The sequence below is a fragment of the Danio rerio genome, chromosome 3 (genome assembly GCF_049306965.1).
Source record: "Danio rerio strain Tuebingen ecotype United States chromosome 3, GRCz12tu, whole genome shotgun sequence".
Lineage (NCBI taxonomy): Eukaryota > Metazoa > Chordata > Actinopteri > Cypriniformes > Danionidae > Danio > Danio rerio.
The window spans coordinates 53,320,208-53,332,433 of NC_133178.1; the positions used below are offsets into that span (position 1 = coordinate 53,320,208).

The window sequence follows — 12,226 nt, forward strand, 5'->3', positions numbered from 1 at the left end:
ATATGGTTTCGGGACACTGCAAATTGGTGAACCATGTAACAACGGAACTGCGACCATGGTTAGTCAACGAGCTTGGGAAATGCACCCCAGAATGTTGTTCCCTGCGCCATCTGGTTGCCATTGTATGCAGCGCATCAATGTTAAAAAAAAAATCATTAAAAAAGCCACTGCAGGAGCTTGCATGGGCACGCATGACAAATCGAGTGGCAGTGCAGGAAAAAACGTGCATTAGTTCAGGCCAGATCTGTATGTCCACAGCTTGCTGGAAAGACCCCCGAGGACCATGAAAAAATTAGTGGATCTCAGTGGTTTATTTCTTTCATTCATTCATTTGCTTGTCGGCTAAGTGCCTTTATTAATCCGGGGTCGCCACAGCGGAACCGCCAACTTATCCAGCATGTTTTTACCCAGCGGATGCCCTTCCAGCCGCAACCCATCCCTGGAAAACATCCGCACACACACACACACACACACACACACATACACTACAGACAATTTAGCCAACCCAATTCACCTGTACTGCATGTCTTTGGACTGTGGGGGAAACCAGAACACCTGGTGGAAACCCACGCGAACGTGGGAGAACATGCAAACTCCACACAGAAATGCCAACTGAGTTGAAGTTCGACCCATTGACCTTTTTGCTGTGAGGCGACAACACTACCTACTGCACCACTGCGTCATCCGTGGTTCATTTAGTCCATGATAAAAGAAATCAATGAGTATGCAGTCCAGGAGAGTTGTGTCATTAGCAATAGCCAAAAAAAATTTATATAGTCCGAGGGAATTCATAACTTGCTTTGAACTGATTAGACGACCCACTGGATCCATTTTGAAGCAGTCTTCTGTAACGTGGGAGACACTAGGAGCAAACTTGCAGATCCAAATGTAGGTTTTAATGGAAAGTTCAGCAAAGCAATGGTCAAAACAGGGGTAAACAGGTGTATACAGGTAATCCAGAGTCATAGTCATAAACACAAGACAAACCAGGAAAAACGCGTAGTAGTGTTCATGGAATAAACAAGACTCAGCCCTGAATGAATGAACATGGAGTGTCTTTATAGTCCATGTAATAAGTGTAAGTGAGCAGCAGCTGTGTCTGTGCAAGTTTTCGGAGTATTGTCAGTTGTTATCAGTGTTGATGAGTGCAAGGGTTTCTGGGTGTTGAAGTCACAAAATTGTGCTTAAGCAATTAGAAAAAAAACTTTAGTACCTAAAGAATTTAAGAGGAAAACTTTTGTACTTTTTAAGCACTAATATGTACCCTTGAGGTATTAAAATGGACCTTTTAGGTACAAAGATTTTCAAAGGTACCACCCCAGTGACAGCTTGTGTACCTTTATTTCTGAGAGTGCAAAACAGCCTAGTATCCCGTCACCTTTGGCCTATACTAGACTAAAGCAGTGATTGGTTAGTGATCAGTTAAAAAAATTGTGTTTCCACATGGAGGAGCTTGTGTCTGCGACTTTGTGAATGTAGCATTTTGATTGATTGTGTTTGGAAAAGGAAAGCAAGTAGCTTACTGTTGAAATTTTGTTTTTTAGGTAAAGAGTAGTGTGTAGTGTTTTGAGAAAAGTGTTTAATGTGATTGAAAAGTTCAAGGATGAGAAATAGCATCTGGTTTTGAAAATTTGAGATGTAGTTTTGCATTTTGAGGTAGATGTTTTAGAAATCGTGTGACAAGAAAAGATTTTGTGTGTAAGCAGTTGGAAAAAACTGTAATGAACGTAAAAACATGTAAACGTGTTTGTTGCATAGATTTTGGCCCCAACAGCCTTCCATACTTGCAAGCTTTCAGAGCTGCTTCCAACTGAGCCAAGCCCAGTTTTATGAGCTGTTGTTCACTGTCAGCAAGAGGATTTCCCCTCGTGACACCAACAACAGGCACAATCACACCCCCTACAAGAAAAAGCTCTTGATAGGTTAACACGGTCCACTGAAGTTCAAATTTTCCAACTCGAGCCTGAAATGCGCAAGATGCTCAACTGACGCCAAGACATTCACGCAAATTGTAATGCATAATGTCTATATGCGTCTTTGCATTGACTTAACATGTAAACCACTCGTGCTCTATGCTTCACCCGCATCTGGTGTGAATGCACCATTAGAGTATTTGCTGTACCTGCTGTAGATTATGTCAGCGACAAAGATAATGAATATGGAGTTTAAAGGAGTCATCTTGAAAGAGTTTCGAGCACTCATCTTCAAGGAGTCATAATCTTGACATATTTACTGAAAAGGATAGTCACCAAAACAGCATAATTTCAAAGCCTAAAAGGGGCTGTTTCAAAGAGTTAAAAAAAACATTTTTGTAGGGTGTTTGAGCTGACAAAAGACTTATTTTACATCCTGTGAAAATAGGCATAATAGGTCCCTTTTAATTTAGTTATTTTTTTACACAACTGATACTAGGCTAAAATTAGGATAGAGTGGAAATCCCAGCTTAAATATTTGATTTGCATTTGCAATACACCTCGGGTTATGCTATGTTACTGTTTGCAACTGAACACTAGTAAGGATATCTTAAGGATTTATTGGGGTATGTCACATAAACTGCTCTCTGCAATAACCTCCTAGCATTCCATGTCATGCATGCAAGCGTATACTAATGCTGTCCACTTGGGGGAGCTACAGGTTAGAAATTGTGAGTGCTTTTATTACACCAGTGGTTATATTTTGAATTTCTACTTTTCCTGATCCACCCATTACAGGCCTTGGAGGTGTCTTTGAATTAGCTTCGAATCGGTTTTAAGATGGAGACATGCAATAGTGAAACACCGCCATGTATTAAACTCAGGGGCGGACTGGCCATCTGGCAATTCTGGCAAATGCCAGAAAGGCCGGACCATTTTTTTTAATGTGGGCCGGTCAGCTATTTTATTATTTATTTTTTTACATGTATTGTTTTTACCTGTAGGCAGCTTTTGATGATGGTAATAGTAAGAATAATAATAATAATAAATGTAAAGCATTGGCCCAATCTACAACGACCGGCTGGTTTCGAGATGGACCATCCTAATCAGAGGTTACGCGGAATGTAATCAAAATCTGGCAAGAATGTCAAACAAACAGTAAGTGCAACACAAGCTAATTGTCAGAGATGGACCATAAAAAAGGAAAGGCAGTGCCGAAAAGCTCAAAGAAAGCAAAAAATAAACAAAAAAAGCTCTAAAATCGGATATTGCCAGATGCATAAAATGAACTGAACTATTCTCAAAAGGGGGCAGCGCAGTGGCGCAGTGGGTAGCGCTGTCACCTCACCTTATAGGTGAATAGGGTATAGGCTTAACTGTCCGTAGTGCATGTATGTAAATGTATGTTTAGGGGTTTCCCAGTGATGGGTTGCAGCTTGGAGGGCATCCGCTGCGTAAAACATATACTAAATAAGTTAGCGGTTCATTCTGCTGTGGCGATCCCAGGTTAAAAAAGGGACAAAGCCAAAACGAAAATGAATGATTTAATATATAAATTTGTTATAAATGGGTTGTTTTTGTTCCAGTCACATACATTAAATGTGTAAATATCTAATACATATGATACTGCTTATTTTATTTTACTATCTGTACACCAATATAAGTAGTGAATGTTCGTGTCCATGGATGGAGCTGTGTCAGTGTAGTAATGTGGGCTGGTGTGGCTACAGTGCCAGGGCTGATTTAAAGTCCCAGTCCGCCTCTGATTAAACTACTGATGGACACACTTGGTCCAATATTAAACTTTTTACAAGATCGCTGGTTTCACTGTTTCACCATTTACTTTAAAAGAATAACATCGTTTATTTTAAAAGAATGACAGTTTTGTCTTGTTATTTTAGTTCTGATATATATAAACTTTCAGAAAGTTTTTAAACTCTTTTTTTTCCCTCACATTTTATTATCCTCTGGGCTTTGAGATGAGTCAAAGATAGTGTGCATGAATAGTCATCACCATGTGGCATCTGTTTTTCTCCTCCGCTGACCTTAATCTTGCTTAGTTTTTCAGACTATTCGTCGTTGTATTTCTAGTTGGACACCAAACGATACCCACCCCTTCAAAAACATTCACAGTAAAAATTGAAAATAGTAAAAATTGAGAAAAGGGAAAAAACTTTTTTTTTTTTTTTTTTTTTAAACAAAACAGAAGACATAACATAAAGTGTTCACAGGTAAAATATGCATATAAAATGTTTTTGTGAAAACTGACAAAACATCCGGCATATCTATCTATAAAGTTCAGCAATGGTTAAATATATATATATATATATATATATATATATATATATATATATATATATATATATATATATATATATATATATATATGTATATATATAAAGAATTCTGTAATTAGGTTATAAGAAAAACTTCAAGTCAACATCAACAAATTCCCTTTGAGAATACACTTTATTAAAAACAAGATATTGAAAATGATTATAACACACAATACAAAACAAACAAAAACAATTTATACTTTTCCTATACTGTATCTCTCCTACATGAGTATTTTTTTTTTAATCTGGGCCTTCATTGACACTTCATATTTACAAAAACAAAAATAAAAAAGCCATGTAGATGTGATAAAAATAGGCTCACCAGCCAAAGACACTAATTTTCATCATGCTCACTGTGTCGTTGCTGTATCGAACCTTCATGAATGGTCAACTTCTTTAATCACATTAGGTCTAAATATTTAGGCCTGGAGGAGACGGCCATTTAAGAGTCAGTTTTTCAGTTCTAATAAAATTCCAGAGGGCTGAACTCTCATTCTTTCTTCCTCAGGATGATGTAAATTAAGCCACTGATGAGCGTAAGAGGGAAGGCCAGCCAGGCCAAGACGAAAGCATATCCGTAAGTATCACTATCATTTTTCCACTGTGGACTCATCACCGTGTAGATGATGGCACCGCTCATCACAAACAGACCTTTGGGAGATAAAGGGACAAAATTAAGACACATAGGCTAATTAAGATGAACTAATATACAAAATGAAGAAATACTAACTTGCAAGGATCTGGAAAACGGCAGTGAAGAAGAAGCGACCTCCCTTTACGAGAGTGAAGAGCTGGCAGAGGAAGATGATGAAGGAAATCAGGCAGAAAATGGTGGCGAGGACCATCAGGGCCTGCACCGCTTGAAGCCAATCTGAAATTAATCAGAAATAAGCATAATTCTTTAATTTTGTTACATCTATGCTTTATTACTACTAATATAATTGCATAGAATGCTTGTAAAATTATTTAACATTGGTGTCTGTTTTTCCTTTAATAAAAATTAAACTTCCGAAACATTTAAGACATTGGTATACTAAAGTCATCTTACTCACCTGCATCACCATTTCCACTGCATTTATATCCTCCGTTAATTTGTGTGCAGTCGTACCAGAGGTCATAACTCGTATCTCCATGTGTTCTCCAAGCCTATTGAGTTTAAAAGAACAGCCTAGTGATTACCTCTACACACAAACCAATAAAAAAAATGTCAAATAGCAATGTCAAAGATGATACTCACGCTGGCACAAGTGGCAATGAAGAGAATGATAAGGCTTGTCAAATGCAAGACTATCGTTGCAAACAGAATGACCAGCATTTTGGGTTTCTTCTAAAAGAACAGAAAGAGTAAGTAATAAAAGTTAAAGCACATACCTGGCGGGTTTTGTGATGGACAATGTTTACTCTTGCAGTTCCTCATCTGGCCACAAGACCGCGCCTTTGTCAAAGGTATCTCAACCCAAACACTATCACTGCCGCCTGTTTTCTTATCTACATTTTAATTGAAAACATCTGTATTCTTGACACATTGCTTTGATAATAGCACTAATCCCGTTGCAATCTTTTAAGGCTTTTAAAATGTCTGTATTTAATCAAAACAAAAACACAATACTGCAACTAAATACACACATACAATCCAGTCACATCCCTTTTTTTTCTCGCGTGCCGCCTTTTTTCCGTCACGTCTCTTCAAAGTGTTTATCTGTTAGTTTATATGTTACAGGTTTTGCTATCTCGCTACAAATGCCTATTCTGAGAGAATATCAAGCATTTGACGACTAAAGTTATTGAGAAGTGTAAACTTGCCCATTTTTCTGAAGTAGTCAAAAAGAAAACACTCCCGAGCAGCGTTTATTTTCATCCAAACCAGTTATTGCAAAACTCCGCACGCCAACCGTGCCTTTAGAGAAGACGAAAGATGTGTTCACACAAAACTAAAGCTGGCAATGCAAAACTAATACTTAATGTTATAACTTATTTTAAAAATAATTTAAACCGTGTGAGGATGAAAATATACTTTGAATAACAAACTTGTGCAACTTGCCAAAGTATAGCCTTGGAATATACTACTAAACACAAATGTGGTTGAGAATCTCCTGAAATGGCATGCAAATGTTCATTCAAAAAGGACCAAAGTAAAAATAGAAAACTTCTATGGTTCTCCAACTTACAGGTAAGAGAGAGAGAAAGAGAAGAAAAATCCTTGAAATGCAAGAGAGCAGGAAGAAAACACAAGTCGCCTTTTCTATGGTATCCCACTATAGATTCTCAAAGCACGCGTCTCCGTATTCCAGATGTAGTACCACAGCAGTATTTGCTTTTTTTCTTCCTTTCTTTTTTTCAGAAACGTGAGAACACCGCCCTGAAGCGTCACTACGTCAAACTTTTCTCTTTTCCCTCCCATACTTTACTACTCCTCACTTTAAATGGTTTGCCCTTACAACAACAACAACAAGAAGAAAAAAGTATGTTTGTTTACATTGTGTATGTAATTGTTTATTTATTTATTAATTTATTAATATTTATTTACACTGTAAATTAATATTTATTTACACTGTATTGAGAAAGTATGCTTTCAGTTTGATTTTATGTTCAGCTTACTTATATATATGTGTGTGTGTGTGTGTGTGTGTGTGTGTATGTGTGTGTGTGTGACAACTTTATATATAAAAGAGATATAAAGAGAGTTATTTGCTCATTGACTCACTTATTGTTTAAAAAATAAAAAATAAATGTTACACACGTTTGCTATATGGAATAATAAAACTTTAAAGCTCAATAACTCAAAATTATTCAGAATGCAGATAGAACCTTATAATTCCAAGATGACAATATATATATATATATATATATATATATATATATATATATATATATATATATATATATATATATATATATATATATATCAGTTGAAGTCAGTATTATTAGCGCCCTTTTATTTTTTCCCAATTTCTGTTTAAAGCACACTTCTAAGCATAATAGTTTTAAAAACCTATTTCTAATAACAGATTTATTTTATCTTTGTCATGAAGACAGTAAAAAATATTTTACTTGATATTTTTTCAAGACACTTCTATATAGCTTAAAGTGACAATTAAAGGCTTAACTAGGTTAATAAGGTGAACTAGGCAGGTTAGGGTAATTAGGCAAGTTATTGTATAATGATGGTTTGTTCTGTAGACTATCGAAAAAAAAATAGCTTAAAGGGGCTAATAATTATGTTCCAAAAATGTTTTTAAAAAAATTAATAACTGATTTTATTCTAGCTGCAATAAAACAAAAAAGACTTTCTCCAGAAGAAAGAATATTATCAGACATACTGTAAAAATGTCATTGCTCTGTTAAACATCATTTGGGAAATATTAAAAAAAAAAAAAAAAAAAGGGGGGGGGCTAATAATTTTGACTTCAACTGTATATACTTTATACTTTATTATCAAAAATGATTAATAATAAAATAACTCAGAAGTGAATGTTTGAATTATAATATCAGAAAAGTAGTAATGTTCCCAAAGTTTTGATTTAGCATTTTTAAGAGCTCACTTAACTATTCTGTTACAGACTTACTGGGTTTGTAGTACTGTTAAGTGTAATGGAAAATCTTAAATACCTTAATAACATATTGTATCAAAATATGTAACTCAATAAATCAATAACTTTATTTGTTGTTTTAAATAACATTATTTAAATGTTATTTATTTTATTTATTTATTTATTTATTTTATTTAATATAAGTCATAAACATACATATTTAATTATTAAGTCATACACATACAGATACATTTTACTCATAGTAATTACAGTTACACTTGAAATATACTTACAACCTAAACATTTAACCTAAACTTCGAAAATATGTTGGTACCCTATGCAAACTAACCAATTACTACACATATAAGTCTGTCTATACAACACTCAGACTTACAGCAAGGCCAGCTTCATCCGCCATTTTGAATGCTCCCCTTCAGTGGCACACATGGATTACGTCCCAATGTGTGACTGTTTATGGTGTGTACTAGTGTGAGTAGGGCCCCACAGTATGCCCAGAATGTTGGCATGTGTCTGTATGCTCAAGCAGCTGGACTGAATAGCAAATAGAACCTATTAGGATCAGGATTGAAGTCAGGATTTTAACTTTTATAAAATGTTATTTGCGTGTCTCCATACAGATTCTTGAGTCGCTAAGCTCTGGATTTATATGCATGTTTTGGTGCTGTCTGCTTGACTCTGTTACGCCCTCATCAGGAGTCCCATGGCAGCAGCTGTGTTTGTAAATAGAGTGAGAGAGGCGTTCCTTGTGCCAGCCCAGTTTTTTTTTGGGTAGAGTGCAGAGTTGCCAAGTCCACTTATAATATAAAACTTTTGACTTCTTTTTTTGTTTAAGGGTTAATTCAAATGAAAGAAAAAAGATAACACTATAGATTTACTACCAGGTGGTTCTAAAGCTTTATGAGTTCCTTATTTTTCTATTGAACACAAAAAAGATGTCTTGTAGGTAAAGCAAAGACAAATAAACAACAAAAAAAAAAAAAATATGAAAGTCAACAGTTACCAGTTTTGAACATTTTTTAGTATATCACAAAGGGTTGTATTGAACAGACAAAATAAACTCAAACAGGTTTGGAACAAGTGGAGAGTGAGCAAATGATAGCACAGTTATTGGTAGATTTTTGGGTGTGTTTTTTTTTTTTTTTTTGCATTTGTAGTCAATTTTACTATTATTTTTTTACTCAAAAATAGCCCATTCAAGATGCAAATAGACATGGATTCCAATATTAGTTTTGATAAAAACACTATTATATATATTAATTGAAATATAGGCTATAATGTAAACGACACATATAGGACCTATTTATCTTTCCTTTACAAATATTATTGAGAATATTCCATATAAAATCACTTAGCTAAAACATATTCTAATCTTAAAGCTATGTATAAATCATATAAATCTTTAATGGTTGTAGGCCTAATTTACAGTTTATTAAGAAATTAAAAATCGTACTTAATTATTATATTATATCATTATTATCATTATTTATTATTATATATATTATATATATTATTATATATTATTTATTTATTTTTTCGGCTCTTAATAATTCGGGGTCGCCACAGCGGAATGAACCACCAACTTGTCCAGCATGTTTTTACGCAGTGGATGCCCTTCCAGCTGATACCCATCTCTGGGAAACATCTATACACACTCATTAACACACATACAATACGACAATTTAGCTTACCTAATTCATATATATAGACTGTAGCACCTGGAGGAAACCCACGTAAACACACGGAGAACATGCAAACTTCACACAGAAAACCCAACTCACCCGGCCGAGGTTCGAACCAGTGACCTTCTTGCTGTGAGGTGACAGCACTACCTACTGTGCCACTGTGTCACCCATTATTATTATCATTATTATTATCATTATTAAGTTTATTTATTTATTTATTTATTTATTAATTAATTAATTTATTTATTTTTAAGTCTACTTTTACAATTTGACACATTCAAAGTTAGATTTTCAAACCCCTGCAGAAATGTTCTAACCAACAGGCCCATGTCATATTCAGTACAGATACATGTCTTAATAAGTAACCTACTATTAATTAAAAACATTAACGTATGCTATATACTTTTTTTACAAGCTTTGGAAATAATAGGTCACCTATTATTATAATCATGAGCCACGGCTGTGTTTAAAATGGCATAAATGTTTCAAAGTGGACTACGAAGGGAACGCAATTGTCAATTTGAGGACCGCTAAAACTGAACTGTAAAAATACTTTGAAAGCAATTTACAGCTAAGAAAGTTGACCTTAATGTTTAAATGTTAGAACGTTCTTAATGAATAGGGCATATGGGGGATAACGGGGAACAGAACACAACCAGAAACTACGCATCTACTGTAACTACAGCTCTAGAGAGAGTGCTATCCTGCTCAAGAACTTGCCCTCTCCTGTGGGTTTTAATGAAATGGGCACCACAAATGTGTTGATACTTGCATGCCCCCATACTAAATGTAGCCCCAAATCATGATTTTTTCCTTCACCAAACTGGACTGATTTCTTTGAGCATCTTGGTTCCATGCGGGTTCCTATAGGTCTTCTGCAATATTTGTGATGAATGGAATTCAGTTTAACAGATGATTCATTTGAAAAAAATCTACCTTCTGCAACTTTTCCAAATAATCAACTAAGTCGAGTTATTATTTGTTGCTCTTATAACTGGGATCGATAACAAGACTTTTGTCAGGTAGTACAGTTACCACGCAAGTTTATTTTAGTTTTATTTGTCAGGTTTTTGTCCTTAGACAGCTTCAGTTTAATCTTATTTGATATTTGACAGTTGTAAGCTGTGAAATAGCTGAAATAATTCAGCGTAGTGAGATGAACCTGTAATGAAACAACTTTAGCCACAGATCCCTAAAAATAGTTGCCCACCTCTGAATGTTCAAGCAAATCAGAATCATACAATCAGCTGCCACATAGTATAATTAATAATATTGGTCTTGTTCGGTTGAGTTTTCATCTTGTGAGAGTTGGCATCACTTATTGAGTGTTGGATGAAGTTACTGTGGGTTGGCGAAGGAGGGGATCTGCTGTTCTGGAAGATGGATGGATTTCGGGTCAGAGTAATGGGCTTGTGGCGGCAGGGCAATGCGTTTACCCTGATCTCTGTGTTTGATGCAGGTCATAGGGAGGATCATAAATCAGCAGCCTTGACTCACTGACTCTGTTCACTGTATGGTTGACAAACTGCTGCCAGTGGACCATTAAGTGTGCCCCTTGTGCTCGGCTTTTTACAATGGCTGCCAAGTAAAGTTTTTTTTTTTTTTTTTTTTTTTTTTTTTTTTTTTTTTAAATGTAAAGCTAATGCTTTAAGGATAATTAAGTAGAGTGCAGAAATATAAGTAAATAAGTGAATACATAAATAAATTCCAGAACCACCAAACATGTTAAGTTCTAAATGTTCCCTTGATGTCACAATTTAGTTATAAAAGTTTATTTTTTTTATGTTTTTGGGGGCATTTATATACATATATATATATATATATATATATATATATATATATATATATATATATATATATATATATATATATATATATATATATATATATATATATATATATTAATTTTATGTAATAAATTTTATCAGAGCATTACAAAAAACGTTATTATAATTTTATATTAATTATTATATTACATATGATTGTATTTAACGTTTTTTAATAAATTATAAACAAGTTTATGGAATGTGCTGAGAATGCTTCCCGTTAGTTGCACAGCAGTTTGTGAAAGAAAAAAAATGATAATGAAGACATTAGTTTATAAATTTTAATTCAGGCTTTATTGTAATTCTGGTAATACTTTACAAAAGCATTGCATGAATAATGATGTGTTAATATGTAAATTAAATATTACTTTATTATGAACTGATGATCAGTTAAGGCATGTGCTAATCATGAATCATGAGTTCATGTGTGAATAACGGATACATTAATTACTTGTAAGTACATGATTATTTGTTAACTAATATGTTAATCACTACATTAAGTTTATGCTTAATTTAAGTATCATGAACTCATGATATGTTAATGTATAAATGGATCATGACTTTAATTTGAGGGGCACATCATCATTTACCCATTCTTAACTACTCATGAACACCTTATGCACATCCGTCTAGTGCGTTAATGGTGATGTGCCCCTCTAAGTAAAGTCATGACATAATTATACATTAACAGCTCATGAGTTCATGTTGGTTACATTTAGCCAAAACTTAAACGTTTATTAATAAACAAGAAATTAAGGTAGCCATTATTCAAACATGAACTCAAGTGACTCATGTTGTAACTAAAATTAGCTCATGATTAGTGTTCGCCTTAACTTATTATTAACTCATAATGAAGTAATGTTTTGTTTACATATAAATTCATCATTATGCATGTACTGTTATTGTCAAGTGTTACTG

The 12,226-nt window shown here is 34.2% G+C and overlaps 1 protein-coding gene across 3 annotated transcripts; it reads right to left on the reverse strand.

Annotated features, from left to right (window-relative positions):
- Positions 1-4,363: 4,363 nt before the first annotated feature.
- On the reverse strand, positions 4,364-8,498 carry pmp22a (peripheral myelin protein 22a). Of its 3 annotated transcripts, NM_201311.1 has the most exon segments (6): positions 4,364-4,900; positions 4,980-5,120; positions 5,302-5,395; positions 5,487-5,576; positions 6,053-6,146; positions 6,418-6,644. In NM_201311.1, coding segments are annotated over 4 exon segments (474 nt in total). In that variant the 5' UTR covers positions 5,565-5,576; positions 6,053-6,146; positions 6,418-6,644; the 3' UTR covers positions 4,364-4,739.
- Positions 8,499-12,226: the final 3,728 nt, after the last annotated feature.

Excerpts from the sequence above, each read along its gene's own strand:
- pmp22a (XM_005164439.6), bottom strand. The coding sequence starts at position 8,197 with ATGGCGGATGAAGCTGGCCTTGCT. Across the intron at positions 5,577-8,173 it reads CGGATGAAGCTGGCCTTGCT|AAGAAACCCAAAATGCTGGT; the intron begins GTAAGTCTGAGT and ends CTGTTCTTTTAG. Across the intron at positions 5,396-5,486 it reads TCATTGCCACTTGTGCCAGC|GCTTGGAGAACACATGGAGA; the intron begins GTGAGTATCATC and ends TAAACTCAATAG.